Source organism: Ascidiella aspersa, chromosome 6 (assembly GCF_963924565.1).
Source record: "Ascidiella aspersa chromosome 6, kaAscAspe10.2, whole genome shotgun sequence".
In the NCBI taxonomy this organism is placed as follows: domain Eukaryota; kingdom Metazoa; phylum Chordata; class Ascidiacea; order Phlebobranchia; family Ascidiidae; genus Ascidiella; species Ascidiella aspersa.
The window spans coordinates 464864-486475 of record NC_139452.1 but is presented as its reverse complement, the minus strand read 5'-3'; the positions used below and the strand labels follow the sequence as shown (position 1 = coordinate 486475).

Here is a 21612-nt window from a genome sequence, read left to right as displayed (position 1 = left end):
GTATCGAAACGTTTAAAATGATGTCGATCTATTCTAGCTACTTAGTTCCGAGTTTCATTATCAGGCTATATCACAGATCCGTGCATAGGGGAGCCAAATATAACGCAATTTCAACTCACTTTTGCCCATTCCAACTTCGATATTGTTGTTTTGTTTTTCCACAGGAACATTATATGGCATATTGTAATCATAGACCAAAATTAATTTAAAGTTTTTTCCTTGCATTTTTTATAAGTTTTTCATTTGTATATTTGTTTCGCTCCCACTGTTTAAGATGGGATCATCGCTTTGTTATTCGTGGATCCCCGGAATTCAAGCAACAGTACCTTGTAGTTGTGGTAAGCGGTCATTCGGCGAATGGGAAAATCTCACTCGGTCAAGCAATTCTGGCAGGGAATGGTGGTAAGCGGTATTTGGAGAAAGCAGCTAGGACAAAATGATAACCTTTGTACATAATAATCCTGAAAAACTATTAAATTTATAAAAAATGTTGCACTGAATATGTGAATAACGGAAATCACCTTGATCTTGCAAGATAAATGTCGACCTCAATTCCTGATCAGTTACAGCAAAATACTCTTGAAAAGCAGTAATTCAGGTCAGACTCTATTAAAAGACCTTAAACCATAAAGGCAACGTCCATATATTTTATTTAAATTGACTGAAAAGGAGTAGAATCAAATCCTATTTGAATAAGATATATTCTTACGATTTGCAGGCGGAACATATGTCTATTAACATTTATAATTTTTTTCTGGCCGGAATTGCTAGCTTTGCTAGAGTATGCTGCTGCTACTGATCCTTTTTTTAGATGTTCACAGAAACATTTTTCAACCACCTTTGTAAAGGGCCGTGCTTGTCTAATTCTTAAGGGTATCAGACCCCCAAAAAAATGAAATGCATTTCTACTTTAACCTAATGAAGCACGGTGTCGGTTGTGCAAAGCTTGTCAATAATCCAGTACAATTTGTCGTTATATAATGCCACCTGACTATCCCATTTGTTTCACTGATTTTGATTATAATAGAAAAGTCCATATAAACGTAACGTTTTGACTCCGGTTCTCACTTTTCCTCCCAGCTTTGATCAAAGAGCGCTCTTTCTCTCGCGCTCCAAGAGAAGAGGAGAAGAAACCTCTACGAGATGCTCTTAAGTCACGTGACAACTGCGTCACAACAACTATGACGTTGAATGAAGAAGGTAAATGCTTAAAAAATATCCTAACTTTGCATTACTTCATTTGCAAAAAAGCGGTATTTAGAAAATCTCTCATGTTTAACTATGATTTATTTTGAATTGCCCCTAATCACGTAAATCCCTAAAAAATAACTAAATTTAAAAAAAAAATTCTGTAGAAGTTGTAACACGGTTTGTACATCGTTAAAAACCTGAGGCGGTAATTTTTCGTTTTTTAGCAATCCACTCAAAGTGATAGACTTTGTTGTCTGAGTCACAATCAGTCATTTATAAGTTCTAGTTTTTAATAGAGAAATATATTTCGCCAATCCGGCAGGTAGAATTTCTACGACCTAGTTACGTGTTTGCATTTTATGTATTTGTTTTTTCAGAGACTGATGATGCCGGATTGGCGAAATATATTTCTCTATTGAAAACTAAAACTTATAAATGACTGATTTAGACTCCGACAACAAAGTCGAAAGTATATCGTAATTGCTAACATTCGAAGTCATTGTCGTGCTTTAGGGCGAGGAGATATCTTTCTACATATTCAGTTTGCATTGTAAAACAAAGGTGATATTTTCTCCAAACTTCAATTCGTGCGTCAGAGTAAATTTAACAAAATTAATCAATTACTCAAAAATGGTTCTTGTATCAACCAAAAAGTAATCAAAAGTGTAAATAGCAACTTGTGGCTCTTTGAATAAGTTACCCTTTCCTTATAAAACAAACTTTATGTCAATTAAGTCAACTTTGAAAACAATTGCTTTATTAAAAAATTCCACTTTGATTTTGAATTAACAATCGCATTGTTCTAGAATCTAGTCTAGACCAATCTTCCGTTTGTTTACGTAACAATCCTTTACGCAGGAATCGTTTTTTAGTTTATTTATTTTCAAATTGAAATACACCACTGAAGCAATACATTAGAACGTAGTAAGAATATCACAGCCCATACAGTAGTAGGAAGCAATTTGTAAACCTTTCGAATAGATCTTTATTCATTTACAATATCTACATTAACACATCATTTAAAACAGTAAAAAGCGCGTAATTTTAGTGACAAGTTACCCGAGTTGCTATTCACGTTTCGGGGAATACCACTTTGCAGCTTTCTATAAATTTCAACAACAAACTAAATTTGGACAGGCACCTATAGCACCCTCCTCATAGCGGTTCAATCTAACAATAAACATTCTATTTATGTTTATGGGCTTACATAACAATGACAGTTCAAAGTTTGAAAGTTTTGTAACCTTTTGTTACTGGTATGGTTCACAAAATAAAGCTTTAAATATTTATTTGCATCACGATGAGTTGATTTTACGAAAACAACTTTTTTAGTTCGCCGACATTGTTTGTTTGGTTCGCTAGATGCAATTAGTCTAAAGTTATCACACAAAAACATCCAGGAGCCGCCCCTGTTTTACATAGTGGGCCGTCAATAGCTCTGAAAAGAATACTTTAGGCCACGACAAAACAAGTTTTCCGACCTCTGCTTGAGCATATGCGAGCCAAACGGTAGAATAATTCTATATTCGTCATGTAGTTTGTTTTCCATGGCTTGTTGAAACTTAAGTTTGGTCGTTTTTTTGAGCATAATCAAGCTTATTATTTTTTTAACACTGGATGACCTTCTATTTAACAGTTTTTGCAAACAGGTTATTTGAAAAATAACTTTACTTTAATTCCAGTCATTCATCCAATGTCGTTTTTCCCAAAATAGCTCAAACAAGGCAGGTCATTTTAAAACAGTCCCTTAAGTGCACTTAAAATAATGACTTGGTTACAACACTGATATTACAACCTCTGGAGCCGCTGCATTAGCAGAAGTGCTGGGAAGTTATTTCCTTGAAAAGTGAAACTACTTAATGATAAACGTGCACAGTCACACGCAAATGCAGTCACGCGTGCAATAAGCCACGTAAACGGTATTTTATCGGCGCCAGCCTGTTGACAATTCATTAATAATATCCTATTCTCGTTAATTGAGGCTCGGGTGCAGAAACCGGTTGTTAAATACTTCGGCAAAATTAGAAATGGTTACAACTTTATAATTTCCTTTCCGCTTACCTACGCATGCCTGGTCTTCAATATACATTGTGTGTTTGCTGACATTGTGTTTTTGCTGACTTAATCTTATTATTTTATTTGAGTATTCAACGCATTTTTCCTTTAACTCACCTTTACGTGGAAATGATTCACTTAGACTTTTGAGCAAAATGTTTGTTTAAATTGTGCGTCGTTTTAATCTTCCAAGGACGTCGCACAATGATTTAGTTAAGTATCCAATAGCATTTTTATGAAAAAAATGCTCACAATATAATTATTTACTGACATTTTCATTCGAACTTGGTATTGTGAAAAAGTTTAGCAATTGATAACGAAATACTTTAAAAAATGGCTTCGACGTGTAATTTTGGTGAATTTTTATTGAAATTATTTCGCTGGGTGCATGAAAGGTCTAACAAAACCTTTCTCAAAGCCGTCGCAATAACACATCCTTTAAAACTATATTTACCACTTTTTACAAAAAGTAAAATAAAATCCACTAAGTTTCTTTTAACACTTTGCTTGACGCATCAAATGACCACTTTTACTCGCAGACTTTTCCGGCGTTACTATGACAGACCGACTGAAACAACAAGTCGGTGACAATAAAATCGCGAACATGGGGAGAAGGATGTCGGCATCCACACAACGGTTCGGGCGCAGGTTCAGTGAGGCTCCCACTGTTTTACCAGCAATCAAACAAGCTTCATGAATCTTTGTAAAATCGGTGGAATTTCGCGAAAAGAAACTTGATAAATATCAATTAACTTTTATTACTGCTATAAAATTGTATATTGCAATGTTTATTTCTTTATGTTTTTCTATTTCGTAGTGAACTGAAAACCGGATAAATAATAAATGTTTGTTACACTTTATTACTTCTATAAAATTGTATATTGCAATGTATATTTCTATATTTTTTAGTAATTTTTTTGCTAAATTACATCCATTTGTATTGGTTTAAAAAAAGACTTCATTAATGTAAAAACTAAATGCCAAAGATTGTGATGAGACATAAAAACATTTTTCCTCAAATATGCTTTTTATGTGATAGAATACTTTTTACTTATTCTTTTCAGTGTTAATCATCTTTTATTCTTTTTATAAAAGTATTTGATGTTTTCTGCAGATATTACGTTAATAGTAAATACAATATGTGCATATGCCGCTTTATGAATAAATGCTGTTTGTAAATCAACTTGTTGTTGTAGATATTTGTGACGTCATATAAGAGTATTTGAATATAAATAATCTTCTAAACACCTATGCATTTAACAACAAAACAATGCCCAATTTAAATGCAGCTTCTTTTATTATAGCCAAAAGCTTATGACATCACAGTAATGAAAATAATGTTGTAAACAAGCACCTGATATTACGTCATAGTGCATATTATAACCCCGGGCCGTCCAACACTTTAAACCAGTTATTCTCAAACTTTATGCCTTGATAGTTTCCCAAGTATACAACAGGACGATTAAAACAAAACAACTTATTCGAATTAAAACCTGCATTTAGCCAAGCATATGAGACTTCAATGTACTTGTACTCTCATTGGAAAACTTATAACAGGTATTGTACCTTGACGTGTATTAAGCCTTTAAGGGTAAATATAAAGTTAGGATTGTCGGTTTGTAAAAAGTACGCTGCAAGTTAGAAACTTTCCACTGCTTTAAATGCAAGCAATGTGTAAAAACTGTTCGATAATATCGGATCGGGAGATGATACCCGATACCAAGTTGTAGTATCGGTACTCGTCCGATAATAGGCTGGTGTCGGTGCCGATACTATACAAAATTAATATCGGGATTTCAGCAACGATTTGCGTTCTAAGCAAATTCTACATAAAGGTAAATTTATCAAAAAATATAGTAGATTAAAAAAGTAAGTTCTCTTTTAACGCAAAAACAGTTTTTTGGCTTGTAACCATGTAAACATTTCCTTTGAGCGGTTTCTATTTGTTAACTTAGTTTGTTTGACCTTAGTAATGACGTCATTCAGTACCGGGCTAGATCGTTAGACGTGTTATCCAAAATATCAGTTATCTGTTTAAATAATGAAACACCAGGTATCAGACATCATAATTGAGACTTTTAAGATAACTAAATGTCTAAAAATTTATTGTAGTTTGTTGTCGCTAATATACTCATTGTTGTACCTCACACGAATGTGATAAATATCGGAATATTCGTATGACTAATTTAACCGTTTGTGAAAAACACTTATTCCAGATTCAAGCAATGCTTGTTTAAGATTTTAAATCGATCGAAGTCCAACAATAAGGAACTTGATCCATTATGACATAACACAGCTCTATTACCCATTATGACATCACATTCCCGAAAATAAACCTCGCCGGATGCATGACTGACTTTCGGCGCGCATACTGCAGTGTCCACTTGTGACGTCATAGAGAGCATCGCGTTTAATGAATGGCGTCAGATCACGATTGTCCGATAGAATATAAACGCGCGAGCGGGAAGCGAATCGGTTAAACTGCTTCGTGCAAAGATCAACTGCAAAATGTGGGAGGAATAGTAATGTTAATCGAAAACAGCTCCTCTGGTAATTCTAATTGTTCGCCAACGTTTCGCCTTTGTAGGCGATTTAAGTAGGTTGCTGAAAGGGTCGGTTGGTTGAGCGCTCAGTGGAATTATAGCGTGGGTGTAACGTTTGTATGTGTCAGGTGCTGTCAGGTGTTTACCGCCCACCTAGCCGCGCTAGTTTTATTTGGTGCACGATATTTTTGTCACCTTTCAAAAAAACAATGTTTTTATCTCTTACGTCACGGTGTACCTCTAGACCTGTAAAGACTGGGCGAGCAGAGCTAGATATAATTTTTTTTAGTTCGATCGATGTTTTTCTTAAAAAAACGTTGAAGTTTGTATATTTTAGTTTGCATTTTGCTTTACCTTTAAAAAACTGTGGGATGAATTGTCTAAGCAGCACAAAAAATGATAAAATGTGTTAGATAGGACCGAAGCGTCGCGGCGCAATAGTTTACAAGAGTTGGGAATCGGATTTAGCACGCTAAAATATAATTCCACAAAGAACTGGTTGGGCGTAGTGAAATGTCTTTATTTCTGAAGTTCAACGTTAAGTATATAGCTTGGTTCGCACTATACGTGTTTTGCATTAAAGTAAAACGATACCCAAGGCGTAAAAACGCTTTCGGTTAGAAGCGAGGATATTTGCCGTTAACGCCGGCAACGCGTTATGTGTGAACTGGGCGACGCTAGCGTTTTGCGCCAGACGCCAGAAGCAAAGCGCGCCTGGCGTGAACCAACCTATGTCGTTTTTGTTTGGAATTGGGCGAGATCAGTTTATTCCACTTTAGTGAAATATCTTATAATATTAAGGCGGATATTTTTTCATCTAAACACAATTAATATATTTTAGTAAGATCAGTTATTGTTACAAAATATTTTTATAAGCGTTCACAGAATATCACCTACATATTTATTGAATTTAACATTTGTGACGTCAACAAAGACCATTGTTTTATTAGAACACCGCAACAATTCCGCGTATAGTTTGCAAAGTATTTAATATTATACTTCTAACCATTTCGTTGCGTTTTGTAGCATTTTGTAGATTTGATTTTATACTTATACCAGGTCTAACTAAAACTTTTAACAAGTTTTATCCCTTTTTCTAGAAACATAAGCTATTAATACGTAACAATGAAGCACGGACATTCTTCATCGATTTACAGCAGCCCGACGAACAATGGATTCCACCAGAACAAAAAACGCGCGCGGTTGCCAAAGAACACCAGCAAATCAACCAGCGGAAACGACCAACCACAAGCGTGAGTTGGTAGAAAATATGTTTTTGCATCTAAGTAAGAATGTAAACAATTCGGATTAACCTTTAAACTACAAAACTTTTATAGTGAGGTTGTTTTAATTAAGTATTTCCATGTATTTCTATGACAATACCAGATAAATCACCATAAATACCAGAATATTAAAAACACCATAAAATACCAACGAAAACACCTTAAACACAACACCATAACATCTTCAAAACACCGTCATAACACCATTGAAAATATCTTTAAAAACCATAAAACTACAATTTAAACACCAGAAAAAACATCATCAAACCACCAACACCATTTCACTAGTCATGTTTTAATGAAGTATTTTTTATAAAATCGCCAGAGAAACTTCCAGAACATGTGAGCTTACTCTTCTGGAGAAAGCCACTCAGTTCAGGAGCCAGAATCCCGCTGGGTGGCAGCAGAGGGTACATCTTCGTCGCCAGAGGTCGCTAGAGATGAAGGGGAAGTACCGCTTCGACCCCTTTCTCGTCGAATATAACGACAGGATTGCAAGGCAAAAGCGTCACGCTCTGCTGGCTGAGGAGAAGCGAAAACATGAGGTGAGAAATATTAAGTTGCACAAACAATAAAACTGTGAGAAAAACAAACATGTTTTTTAAGGAATATATATTTCGCCTACACTGGCATCGCCAGTTACTTTAAGTAAAGTAAAATGCAAATACATTTAACAAAGTAATATTAGCATTATATAAAAAGTCAAAAACATATGAGAGCAATAGAGATTAGCTGAATGGTTTGGATTCCATAAAGACACCCTTAAACAGTGGTTACGAGTATCGAGTTAAACTCATTTGATTAGCACTTGTGACGAGTAGCATTGCTCGCCGAGTAAAAGATTTGTGATTTGTGTCATTTACTTGCAGCCCTAAATGTTTTTTACTTCATTTTTTGATTTTTTTTTATCTATTTACATATTCTCTGCACTTTTTCACATTTTTCGGCCTTCTTTAGCTTTTTACAAACTTTTATTTATTTTTTTGTGAATATTGTGTTAAAAAACATTTTCAAACAAAAATACGTGTTGAAAAAAGCATAAGCGTAATGTTTAAGGAAGGCTGAACGATTTAAAAAAAAAGCTACTTAAACAATTTCGCATTTTTTTAGGTGTCTAAAAATCAATATTTTGCGCATTAATTTTATGCATATATAAACGGTTAACTGGCATTCCAACCATCTGAAGTCGTTATTTGAACACAAATAACTCCCATAACTCAACTCCCTAAAATATTCTTTTAGAAAACGGGAATTTCCAGAAGTTGCGCAACTGTAAAATGTGAAATGAGTCATCAGCAATAACACAATATGCCTTGTAATATTAGAAAGCAATCTCATGTCATTTTTTTGTTGCAAGATTTACATACTAACGCGGGTTAAAGGTCATGAGTCATTTTGCTCATATATATGGTAAAACTTTTTGCAACATGCTGTTTTTGCTTTTTGCTGCAAATTTGCAAAGTCATTGGACAAAAGCATCAAGGCCAAAATAGGAGAGTGAAAGTTGTTTCATTTTTCTATTTTAAACCATGGGTGGATTTTACGTATTATGCAAGATTTTGCTAATTTGTGTCAATATGTTTGAATCATAACACCAAAAATCTCAAACCCAGTCTTTTAAACCTTGCTATAAATATATCACAAGTGCTTACAACAAGAAACTTTTAAGTAAATAAGTGCAATTTTACCAGAACTCTCCCAAAAATGTTATTTATATTTTAGTAAGTGCTTGAGGGAAAATCAAGTAGTGCATTTATTGTCTTAAGAAAAAAATAGGGATTTTTTCAGCAATTTTATTTTTCCAACCGAATTCTTCGAACTTAAAAAAACCTACGAACTGGTTTGAACTACCGAATTAATTCACCAAATATTTCCCCTAATGTGGCTGACATGAAATACATGAATTCGGTATTTTTTCACAAACCCCCCTAGACGGAATTTTAATTGTTTTAATGAATAAGATGTCTGACGTACCAAAGTCCCATAGAAATTGCATAGCTGGGCATTTTTAGATGCTCCTGCTCAAACAATAAGAAACGAAACCGCATTTTAAAGCCTTCCATGATTCATTTATTGTCTCCTATCTAAGTCGGTTATTTTTTCATTGTTTGTGTGATTAAGTATTCTGCTGAATCCACCATCTTCGCTCTAGTCCAGTGCTTCTCAACCTTTTTTCTCTCATGGCCCATTTTCGTTGCACATAAGTTTATGGCCCAACAAATTTTTATGCAAAAACAAACTATAAAAAATGTTTATAACAAAAAATAGCGGAGCTTATATTAAAACAGATTATTTATTCAATCGTGTATTAGTGAGGTACTTGCTTCTAAACAATAAATTTACTTTCCCTTTTTAATTCCTCCCCAATAAAATTAAGTATAGTGACCCAGATTAAACTAAATTCTTCAATAAATCTAGCTTGTTTATATTGGTCTGTGGCCCACCTTAAAAGTTCCCATGACCCACCAGTGAGCCACGACCCACTGGTTGAGAACCGCTGTTCTAGCAAAACACTATAACGGCGAATACAAAGCACTAAAATGTCTCAATTGAAAGCGCTTATTACACAACTTTAAACTATTTGTTAAAAAAACACTGTTTTTATATTTCCCTGTGTTGTTTTATTGTGGCCTTCTAATTCCGATGCTTCTTTTTTATTTTAAAAGTCTAAGTTTAAAAAACTACGGGTGTTATATGTTGTTTTATTCAGCAATAACACAAAAAAGCTTTTTAAACGAATGTTGATCTGTCGAAGAAATTTCTTTCTCATTTTTTCAAATCGAATTACTAAGATAAATAAAAAAGAGACTGAAGTCAAAGTAAATCTTTTTTTTGAGCTACAATTATTTTACTTTTTTAGTTACTTTTTGCCGTAAACATTTTACTGTTACACAGATCTTTATGCTATTATCAGACCACCCCAATGCAACCATAACAACTAAACATAAAAAAAACGTTATTTGCTCGCCCATATAAAAAGCAATGGCCCACAAAAATACAACCAAAAAAAAAACGTATTTTATCTTAAAAATATTTCAAAATCATTTCCCATATCAAGTTAAACATTTTCGATATCCCTGCGTACATTTGCGTAAAAATACGTTTCGTGAATACGTATAGCTCAAAACACCGGTAGTGACGTAATCGTGACGTATTCTACTAAGAAAAGTATTGCTCAATGTTATTGTGATGATTATTCGAAGTATTCCGTTGAATTCTTTGAGGAGTCACTTGAACGGCTTGCGCGCAGTGAAGTAGCAACAACACGATAATTCGAACGAAACTCAAGCTGCTCAAAGCTTTAAATAGCAACCGGGGAATTTGAGATGCAGCTGTTCAGCATAACTCGGTCGGAAGTGCTTTTGTGATTCAAAACACGGGATTTCGGCTTCAACCGGAACTAGAATTATGCTGGAAACATTATATAACGTCTAAATGACGCGGCATTTGTTTATTAATAAACATACTGCAACTGCAACTGGTTTTGTAATAACATGATAATATGACCTTATATGTATAACATAGTTCTCAAAAAGATTTACGATGACCGACCAAATTGCGTGACCTGATTTCATATTTATTTTGTAAAATTTCAAGGCTTATAGCGAATATTAAACATTTTTTAATAAGTAGAACTACAAAATACAAAAATAATGCCTTTTTTGGTATTTATAAACTAATATTATTGTTCTGGCTTAATATTTACTGATTTAGTAAATTTTAAACAAAAAAATATAAAATATTTTTTTAATTTTTTCTATTAGATTATAAACTACGTGTAATATTATTGTTTAACAAAGATTGTTTATTTTTAGCAACGCAGAGTTAATGTTGAAATCAGCTATATGAAGCACAGCATAAAAGAAGACAGCTCGCCAAGGTAAAAAACTTTGCGTGTAAAACTAACAAGTTATGATATAAATCGATAATTTGTTAAACATTAACTATATGAGTTACATGTGAACTTATATATTGTAAAACTTGTAGTAGAGAATGTTAAAAAACTACGTAAACTGTACGTTTCAATAAAAGTTTATTAAATTTTTCGAGTTTATAAAAAGTTGAACATTAGTTAATTTTACTGCGATTGTAATGGAATTAAAACGATGAAATATCGTGAATGTAGCTGCTTTTAAACAATTTGCGACTGTCCGAAATTTCACGCGCATCAGCAAAACATTTCACAATTTAATATGACTTTAATTGGAGATTAGTCGCTTGCTGCATATTTTGAAATTTTCCAGAGTTCTACAAAAATAGATTTTTGGATTAGCGTAATTTATTTTTCATTTCAGCTTCTTTGGAAGTTCGTCGACCGAATGCAGCGAATCGCTTTGTGACCTCACAAAGTACAACAATGACGACGATTATTCGTCAACAATGGAGGACGCGAAAGATCTCGTGATCACGATTCGAAGCGCTTTCAACTTGAACAACAATCTCGAGGCCGACGAGAAACCGTTCAATGAGTGTTATTTAAAGGTAGAAAGATTTTCTTTTTTACAAAAATGATAACTTGCTTCTGTAACACTTGAAACATATACTTATTACGCGATTTTTTTGTATTACATTTACAAATACAAGTTGTTGTCACACCTATTCATTTATTGCAGTGCTCTTTTAAAATATAGTTTAATGAAATAACATCAAATCATGGCATTGTCCTTTGAATTTAAACCAAATAACATCATTTTTCATTTCATTGAAGGTTTAGGATTATTTTATTATTCGAACAAATTAAAATTTATTTTAGGCTTTTGTTGAAATATTTAAAATAAGTTTCTTTGTCCCCGGTTCAAAAAAATCTTTCTCTACATATTAATTCATTAGTGACATTGTTTTTAAAAATGATTGGAAAATAACTTAAAAAAATAGTACCTTAAACCAATTAGCGTTTTTTCCAACCGCTCATTATTTTATCTTCTAAAACAAAAAAAACGAATTTAAAATTGTTTTGGCTTAACGAACTTACATTTATTGTTTAAATCACCTAATTTTTTTCTCCAGGTCTTCGTTTTGCCTGATTACACCAAACACGGCAAGAGCGACACCAGGCGGAAGACGTGCCGCAGATTTGTGACCACTAGTGGGATGACGAGGTGAGCAACATTTCGCATAATATGTTCGATAAACACGAGGATCCTGCAAACCGGGTTCGAATCTCACAACTGCACAAGACGTTAACATGCCGATACTATTTTGGGCCTAAAACATTGATTAAAACACTTTAAACCGGTTTGCATTGGAAGGCTTTGTCATTTTGTACCTTACTTAAAACAATGCAACTATATAAGGTTTATGCAATAGAAACTTTCAAGAGAAATACCGGTATCTCTCTATAAAATTTACATTAGCTTCTCTTGCCTGATGTGACTAAAATAAGAGTAAACAGTGGATTTAAAACCAAGTAGCGATAAAAAGAATATTGTTTGCAAAAACATCAGTTCATGTTCGCTTAGCTCAGTTATAATCACTTTAACAATTGTTTTCAAATCAACAGTTGGAATCACGACTTCGTCTTCCGAGGTCTGAGCATCGAGCAGTTACATCACAAGTATTTCGTCATCGTTGCTTATGGCAACCGCGAGCATTCCTCGGAGAAGGTTTGTCTCGGTCAAGTCGTTTTGGCCGGAAGTGAAGGTGAGATTGCGCAATAAAGCTTAGATATTAGGCAATAAAGTTAAGAGATTGTGCAATAAAGTTAAGAGATTACGCAATAAAATTTAAAATGACGGAACATATCTTAATGATAACGCAATAATTCTGGAAGATTACGAAATGAGCCTTTGAGATTACGCAATAAAGGTTGGAGATTATGCAATAAAGCGATAGCACCAGCATAAAAACTTTAAAAATTACAACTTTGCCAAGCTTTGATAGGCTTTATAATTGTAAAATGAATAGACCGTCGAAAAACACAGGGTAAAAGTATTTTTATTGTCGGTACAATGTTCAACATTAAATGTTGGGAAATATTTAATAGTAACAAAAAATTATCAAACACTTCTATGCAAAACTTGTGTAGTGTCCATCCTTTCAACAGTAAACTCAATTTAGGTCGTTTTCAAGCTTGTAGCATCTCAGTAAAAAAACTTCGTTCCCTCCTGCCCACATTCTTGTGTTTAAACCGTTTTTTCCCCGCAGCGCAAATTGATTGCGAGAGACAGATTCGCTCCCCAACACACCAGGAAAAACAACCGCTAGATGACGCACTACGCAACCCGGGAAAACACGTCGCCGCTTTGTTGGAATTTAGTGAAGAAGGTAAAGTTGAAGTTCAATTTATCCACGAATTTGCTGGCGTTTCAAATAAGCGAGTCATTTACTTACTTACAAAAAATGTTAAAATTAAAGCAAACACTTGCGTTATTATCTCGATTCATTATTGAAGTGATATTTTTCATATTAGTTTCTTGTGACTCTAGTTTATTTCAAACTAGGATTATAATAAATTAATCTTTAGACTTTAAAATTAGAAGCTAAAACTTCAGTTATTGTGTAATTTTTTTTTTTTTATATTCGAAAGAGTTTTGTTTTAAGTTACACTTTTAATTCATCCAACTCCTGTTATAATTAATTTGATTAATTTTAATTTGGATTTTTTTTCTGTTTTTCAGATTGCTCCTTTCTTCCAAAAAAAAACTCTTTATTTCTGCAAAGAAAACCATCTATTCGACGTCACAGATCTCCACATACGTCACACTAATGACGTCATTTGAATAAAAAGGGTCAAAACTCATTCGGGAATAATAATTGCTGTAATAATTTTGTTAAAACTGTGTTAATTGTAAACTGTTCTGTTTCACAGTTGTTGTTCTATTGATGCATTGCGTTGGTCATTTTCAAAGATACAAATATACAATTAAATATTTAATTCCAGCAGATCCATGCATTTCAACAGCGGGTATTTTTTAAGCTTACAATTTTACGATTTTAAACTCACGAAATCAAAAAAACGTGCGAAAACTGCTGATTTAAGTTTGTACATACGGTTTACATTGGCATTTGTGTCAGTCCTGCTTTTAATTTATTGTTTTTACTTTTTATCGACTTGTGCTATTATCTTTCCACTGTTGTATTTCTCTGAAATTTGTAACAAACTGCGTTTAACGATAAATGCAAACTATTAAACAATGGAAGTTATTATTTTCATGAAACAACATAAGTATAAAAACACAAATTACTAAAAGATGGCAACAAAATCAGGGTTTAATACCCAAAGCGTGTGTTTAAACTTTTTTTTGTGAGAAAATACTAAGTGCAAATAACATAAAATATAAAGAAAACCAAACCGTTTATAAACCATAATTTTAAAAATTTACAAAAATATTGGTTTTCCAAACACCAAACACCAAACACACCCAAAATCCACAAATAAATGACTTTAATTTAGAAATTTAAACCAACTTCGAAACACAAGGGGAGCAAAAACGTTTAAGCTTTTACACCAAGATTGTAAAAGTAACAAATTCTTAACACGTTTTTCGGCCACGCCCACTAGTAACTTCATGTCGCAGCCAACGTTGCTAACACCTCATAAACCCTTACGCGTGTTGGTGAACCGATAAAGGGAGGCTGGTGAACAAGGTTGGGGTTCGTGGTTTTGTTCAGCAAAGTTTAAATGTTGCCTAAAACATAGAACCATGTGAAGGGATATCAAAGCATATAAATAAGTTGGGAGCACTTTCCCGAAACGTTTGTTCTTCCCACGTGTCTGCAATCAGCTCTCTCTACGTCATCGTTAGGTCATATCCGTTCTCGCGGAAGAACATCGCCCTAGCCATGACGTCATGCGAGTAATCGTTTCCGGTGGTTCCCCGGTCGATCTGGTTCCATGTCCAGACGTTCCTGACCCCGAAGTTGTAAGCGGCCACTGCCCCCTGGGTGAAAATATGCAAATTAGGGGAACTCCTGGGTAAAAATATGCAAATTAGGGCACTCCCTTTTTGGCTTTTTTTATAAGATTTAATCAATTTACAAAAAGTAATTATTAAACAACACATTTGTTTAGCTTTTCTTTTTTTATTAATATTACAAAACATCAATGATTTCTTGTTTGGGGAACCCACTATCCCCCACTTTCACCCACCTGCCAGTGCTGGGTCTGGCTCCACTTTGGGTGTTTTGCCGCCACCTCACCCCGGTACTTCCCCAGAATCGATGCCGCCTGCATGAAATGACCTTGCTCGTCTTCAATGACCTTGTGCCAACGCTTGTTGATCTGAAACAAGTTTCACTTTTCATGCCGAACTTACATGGTTTGTGTTGTTTGTCTTTTATTTATTTCTCCTTCATATTTATTAATTTATTTTAAATATTTTTGATATTGTTATTTTTTATTTTGTAATTTTTTTGCCTTTTTTCGTCCATTTAATGCTTTGACGTTATTTTTACCACAATTTCGTTTATTTCGTTTTTATGTTGTATATTTATCCTTTTTTTCGTTAATGTTTATGTTAATTTACTTATTCCACCTGCATGATTCCATAATGGTCCCTGTTGAATTCCCATTCATTTCTCAAAGCTTTCCCTCCTCGGCTCTCACGACTTGCTATCGCTGTACGTCATAACAAATTGTTACGTAACACATACGTCATAACAAATTGTTACGTCAGCTTACGTCATAACAAATTGTTACGTAACACATACGTCATACGTACGTCAGCAAGATGGCACACAAATTTCCTACAGATGTCATACCAAAAGTACCACAATAAACAAAATACTACATCAAACAAGCATTTTACGTCATCAAAACGTCATTCATTTAACGTAATAACTCTGCAGGTGTAAAGTTTAAAGATTTACGAGATCACAACAAATTATTTGTGATCTGTGATTATAGTTGGACATGATTTTTTAGAATTTCACGCTTAAACATTGCAATTAGGACAACGGTGTTTATGACGTCACACTCGCACCTGCAATAAGTTCTGGTGGAACGAACATTTGGCGGGAAACGTCGATTATTATTCGCTTGTAACGGTTCACTGCGTCCAGGTCACGTGCGGCCATACTTCGTGACGCTTCGACGCCTGAACGAAAGCTATGACGTCATGTGGTGTTAAGTCACAAACTATTTCGTCGTTAGAAGCTTACAAAGAGCTTTTTTTCGGGGAAAATATTTTTCCATTAATCATATAAACGTTGCGTCACAATTATTTTCTATTTCCATTGTCGTCATAAAATCAATTGTTACAAGACAAATTATATAATTATTTTGAATTTTCCATCTTTGTTCCGTTATTTCCAATTTAGTCCTCATCGTTATTTATCAGTAAATCGAGTGCTGCCATAAATATCTACGAAACCTGGTAAAATTTCTGCCGTTTAATCAAATCTATATTTTCTACATTTTCGGGTAGATGCTTTGAAATCTTCTTATGAACAAATTTACTATTTGTCGCAATAAGTACAAAGTTATTTCACACCCAGTAATACTGCTCTCTACTGACCTCCCATGGCGAGTCGATCACTTCCCGCTGTCCGCTGGGAGGCGCCGTTGGGCGGATGTTGGTCGAAGTCAAGTCTGGGTTGATCCGGGACTGAAACAAAACTTCCTATCAATTAAAAAAAAGAGATTTGTTATGGAAGAAAATATGAAATAAGTGAATTGAATATTAAAGCCTATACGGAAGTATATGTCATTTTGGATGTTTCAAATAAATCTCATCGTCAGTTAATGTGTTAAATGACAGTTCTTATCATTAACTGAAGATGATAGACGTCTTTATCAAGATGATGTCGATCTACTCGACCTTTTTGGCTTTGCAATTTGTTATCAAGATAAATTACAGATCCGTGCGTAGTGTACCCAATAATGAATATCGCCCATACAGAAGTAGGGTGAATTATGTGACGTTTCGAATAACGTTTTATTCAGTTTCTTTGGAATATTTGCTTCTGTATAAACTTTGATTCAGTTTCAACATTTACTTTCAGGCACCTGGATGAATCTGAACTTGAACTCTTGTTCGATTTCTTCCGCAAACTTGGTCGCTGTCAATCACCGGCAGCGAAACATCGAGCGCTGCTGCTTCATACGTAACAATCGGTCCGCAATGCGATCCTGATGACGTCATAATGAGGCAAACCAGGCTCAGTAGCAAAGTTAGTTTCATGACTCGGCGTTTGAAAGTTAATTGTTAAAACGTTTAATATGAAAACAGGTATTCACATCAGTACGGCAGAAAGGGCTTATTAGACGGTAATGTTTAACCCAACATTTTTGTTTCTTTAAGAACAGAAAGAACAAAGTTTTTATATTTCAGCTATTTTTCCTTATTGCGCCAATTATTTTAATAGTTATACGGACTTGCTTCTATTGCTCTAGTGAAGTTGCTTCAATACTTTTTGTCATACGGTATCCATCAATATGAACTACAAGCCAATTAGTTTACTTTCATATATAAACTGTTGCTACCAGGCATAGTAATATAAATCAAAAAGAGCTCCTCTGGTAATTGTAATTGTTAACCAACGTTTCGGCAACCTATTCAATTGTATAGGTTGCCGAAATGTTGGTTAACTAGTCTACTTTCAAGTTGCCCTTATTCATCATTACAACTCCGTTTTCTCCCAAACCATTTGCCGATATACACCGAGGACTGCTTTGCCAGTGTAAATCTTTTGTTAAGGAACATATAACCTTATATTTCACGCACTCTGGTCATATTGTGAAGACAAGGTAGCCAACGAGCTGGAACCTGGTCAGGCAGTAAGGTTTTCTTGTTAAACACTGCTTTTTTAGCAGCATGTAACCTAAAAATTAGGCCTCTGTCTTATTAGCCAAATTTAACGCATATAAGCTTCACAAAGTTGGCAACTCTAGTTTTTCCGAGCTTTAATAAAACAAGTTTTAAAATTTGAAGAAATTACATCTTTTCTGGAGACTTGGATTCCAGTAAACTTGGCCAAAGTGTTTGTTTTTCTCTGTTTTGCAGTACTGCTTTAAAAAGTGTTTGCTGTTGCTAAAACTTAAATGTTCAAATAAATACTTGCTCTACGCTGACAATCTGCTACAAAACACCACGACATTAGTTCCCTAAAATTTCACCACAGGGCTAAATTGAAGGCTAAAGAATTACTAAAGCGCAACGCCTGACTGCTTTAAAATGTGTCTCGCTTGATTGCTCGTCCGTAACGAGCTGTTTTATCATAGAATACTAGATATTTTTTGTCGTTCACAAACCACACAAATAAACGCTTTATTTTTTTGCTTTTATTACGTAACAAAGTACAAGATTGTTGCAATTCTGAAGCAAAGTAGAACGAAGTAATCTGAAACAACAGAAAATAGAAATATTTAAACTTTTATCGAAATTTATTTTTACAATTTTTTGAAAATGGAAACATCTTTTATTTGTATCGAGGGATGGCGAAACACGAACAAAGTAAACAAACTTTTATAAAAAATGACAAAATTTACCCAAATGTCTGACAAATAATAAGTGTTCCGCTCATCCTAAAACCATGTGAAAAAACAATCCTTACAGAATTAAGCATCAGTCAAATTCGTTTGTTAGCACGAAAATATTTTCTGTAGCTTTATTAGTTCTAACTGTTTGTGCAAATCTTATATTTCGTAACTCAATTTGAGTCGTTTTCATTTTAACAATTTGATTTTTCTCGATTTTGTTTTATAAACAATTTTGTTTTATACGACAGATGTTTTATCGATGTATTTCAATTAACTTTGGTCGATTTTGCATCAAAATATTAAATTTGCAAAAAGTTTAAAGCAATATACTTTAATGTTTTCTTACCATATTTCGTTCCTGAACCTAATTGTTTTTTTGCTCCATCTAAATCTTAATCTCTTCATCTCCATGATGATGGTTGCCATGGTGATCCATCATTTCCTGCTCTTCTCCTTAAAATAAAATTAAGAATAAATTTAACTAAAATACTTTTTTGTTTTTGTGTACGACATTTTATTATCCGTATTTAAAATTACCAAAAAAAAGTTTTTCAAATTGAAGCCCGGCAAACATTTAGAAGTAAAACAATAAAACGCAGACACTAAAAGGTAAACTGCTTTTCCGCTATGAATTACAATAACTTAGAAAGAATGGAATATTTTACTCACCTTCCTCATTTTCAACTGGTTGCTCATCTCCTTTATATCTCCTGGAAACAAAAATCGTCATTTACTTTGACTGAATTTCGCCAAAATATGAGTTTAGATTTTAAAAAGCTTGAAATTTTCCAATAAATACTTTCCGTATTACATGTGACTATATGAATATCAGCAATATATACATTATGTCGTTAAATTTACTTGTTTTTATTAATAAAAAAAATTGTTTCAAAAAATTTTTTTTTGAGCGGCACATTTTAGCCTTTTTGCGGGTTTAAAATGAGAGAAATAGGGCTTAAGCAAAACGTAAAGTGATGTGCAGTGTTGTAAACAAGTCATTTTTAAATGACTTAAGTCCCAGTCAAGTATTTTTGAATAAATAACAAGTCAAGTCCCAGTCAAGTCTCAATTAGAGCAAGTCAACTTCAAGTCACGTCCTTGTCGTAAAAATAAAACGTTTAACTATTGGAATTTTTAATCTCGTACGATTATAAACAATAACTGAACTAAAAAATGAGAAAAGCGCAACTTATAGCAAGCAAATTGTTTTATGTGCAAAAATGTGGATAAATAACTCAATTTTATTAAAAAAAAGACTTACAGAAAGCATTTCAATTCAACCTGAGTAATTTGCCCAAAAGACTTAAGTCAAGTCAAGTTATTTGAAAACAGTGAATTAAGTGCACTTAAGTCATTACAACACTGGTGATGTTCAACTTAAAGCTTACTATTGTCAGTTATATATCAGCAATTTATTTATCGCCAGAATTGTAAACAGAACATTTTCTTAAAAACAGTAACTAAGTCAAATAAATGACTTAGCTCGTTTGAACACTGGGATAAGGTACGCGGTGTAAAATTAATGTTATAGATTCGCGGCCCAATCAACTAAAGATAAGTTTCCTGCTCCACGATTGATCTCCTACCTTCTGGAGTAATATCGCCTCCTAGTGGTATATTTGTAATAGCGTCTTCGTCGTCGTCGTCTTCTCCCCCAGGCGTCGCTAAAGTCCGCTACGAGCAGGAAAAGCAGGAAAAGGGCAAGAAATGTCGAGCTCTTCATCTGTAAGTGAAGTTTAAAGAGCTACTGGCTGTGTTGAAACAAAATAGTTTATTTAGAACTCTACGTCAGCCCCTTCAGTTTTACCATTTTCTGTTCATAAGCTTTCATTGAGGTATGCTCAATGGATTACAATTTATGTTTTAACAAGATATTTACATGGGTACAAATTACAAATCCCACGAGTTACAAAAACTTAACCAATTAAACAGCAAATGATCAAAGTTTTTAACGCCAAAATTTACATAAAATATCCTAACTTGTCAAAATATACTGATTTATGGTAATACAATATAATATATACCAGGGGTGGGCAAATGTATTCAATGTAAGAGCCATTTGCAAAAATTACAAGTACCAGAGAGCCTCAAAATTATTTCAATACAGAAACGTAAATAATCAAGTTCGGCAATAATAGCATAATTGTTATATAACAAAACAGTACAAATTGACAGAATAGTAATAACGGTAATAACAAAATAACACGCACAATATTTATCAATATCATTATTTTGTTAACCAACTCTTCGGATTCTATGTCTAGTGATACGTCAAAAGCGAAATACTTGCCTAAACATAAAAAGAAAATGAGAGAAACGTTCATAAGCTGTATCTTGTAGCATTTACAATTTTTTGGGAATTTTACAATTCGACTAGAAGAGCCACAAAAAACATGCTGGCAAGCCGCAGTTTGCCCACCCTTGATATATTACAAAGCTACTGTTTTTAGCAAACAATTCATTAAAGACCAACTTAAAACATTAAATCTTACCTCTATGATTCAGTTTTTAATTTCCAGAGAAGTAATGCATTTACTGCAAGCAAGTCGTCTTATATTCACATTTCGCATATGATTTTATTTCCTTTGAACCTTGCACATATTTCTTGCTTTTCTAACTCCGACGCTTCCCCGCCTTTGCCCTGCCGCTCAGGAAAAACTCTCTTCCTGTGGTCCGGGTTAAAAGTGTTAGTTTGTTTACTTTTGAGTTCGGACGAAAAACAACATTTGCAAACTTATTCCACGTCTGCAATTTTTGTGTTTTAAACAACATTCATAAGCCAACAGCGGTCCAGTTGAAAAATTAATAATCCTTTTTTTAAATTCCACCCCGGTGTGCCATTTCTAGTTCTCAAGGGTGCCGAGAGATATTTGAGAATCTTTAAGAATCTGATTTTTGTTCAACTCTCACACTTTTTTGCAAATAATAAATTGAAATAAATCCAGTTTAAACTTCATACGTTGTGCAAAGTTGGTGTGTGTTGTTAGTTTTTGTCATTGTAACATTCAGTGACACTGGCCTATACAGAGTATAGTTTTTAAACCCTTTTTTTACCGTCACGCATAAAACGTCAGAGATGACGTCATAAAGTTGAAAACCTGATATTATCATTCAAAGTTTT

General features: G+C 33.8%; 2 protein-coding genes and 1 long non-coding RNA gene across 3 annotated transcripts; 1 reads left to right on the top strand and 2 right to left on the bottom strand.

The window, feature by feature from the left end:
* Window positions 1-6901: 6901 nt before the first annotated feature.
* Window positions 6902-14197, top strand: LOC146139047 (uncharacterized). The gene is made up of 8 exons (XM_083392152.1): window positions 6902-7042; window positions 7398-7617; window positions 10888-10952; window positions 11368-11554; window positions 12080-12171; window positions 12573-12712; window positions 13217-13336; window positions 13690-14197. Exons 1-8 carry the CDS (start codon window positions 6915-6917, stop codon window positions 13776-13778), a joined length of 1041 nt encoding a protein of 346 aa, XP_083248278.1. The 5' UTR covers window positions 6902-6914; the 3' UTR covers window positions 13779-14197.
* Window positions 14198-14422: 225 nt separating this feature from the next.
* Window positions 14423-17297, bottom strand: LOC146139046 (lysozyme g-like). Its single transcript, XM_083392154.1, has 6 exons — window positions 17019-17297; window positions 16528-16632; window positions 15994-16107; window positions 15547-15629; window positions 15162-15293; window positions 14423-14952 (listed from the first exon to the last, which is right to left on the bottom strand). The coding sequence occupies exons 1-6, from the start codon at window positions 17191-17193 to the stop codon at window positions 14803-14805; spliced, it is 759 nt and encodes a 252-aa protein (XP_083248280.1). The 5' UTR covers window positions 17194-17297; the 3' UTR covers window positions 14423-14802.
* Window positions 17298-18876: 1579 nt separating this feature from the next.
* On the bottom strand, window positions 18877-21066 carry LOC146139045 (uncharacterized). Its single transcript, XR_014501298.1, has 4 exons — window positions 20984-21066; window positions 20078-20214; window positions 19161-19201; window positions 18877-18944 (listed from the first exon to the last, which is right to left on the bottom strand). It is a non-coding gene; the product is annotated as an uncharacterized LOC146139045 (long non-coding RNA).
* Window positions 21067-21612: the final 546 nt, after the last annotated feature.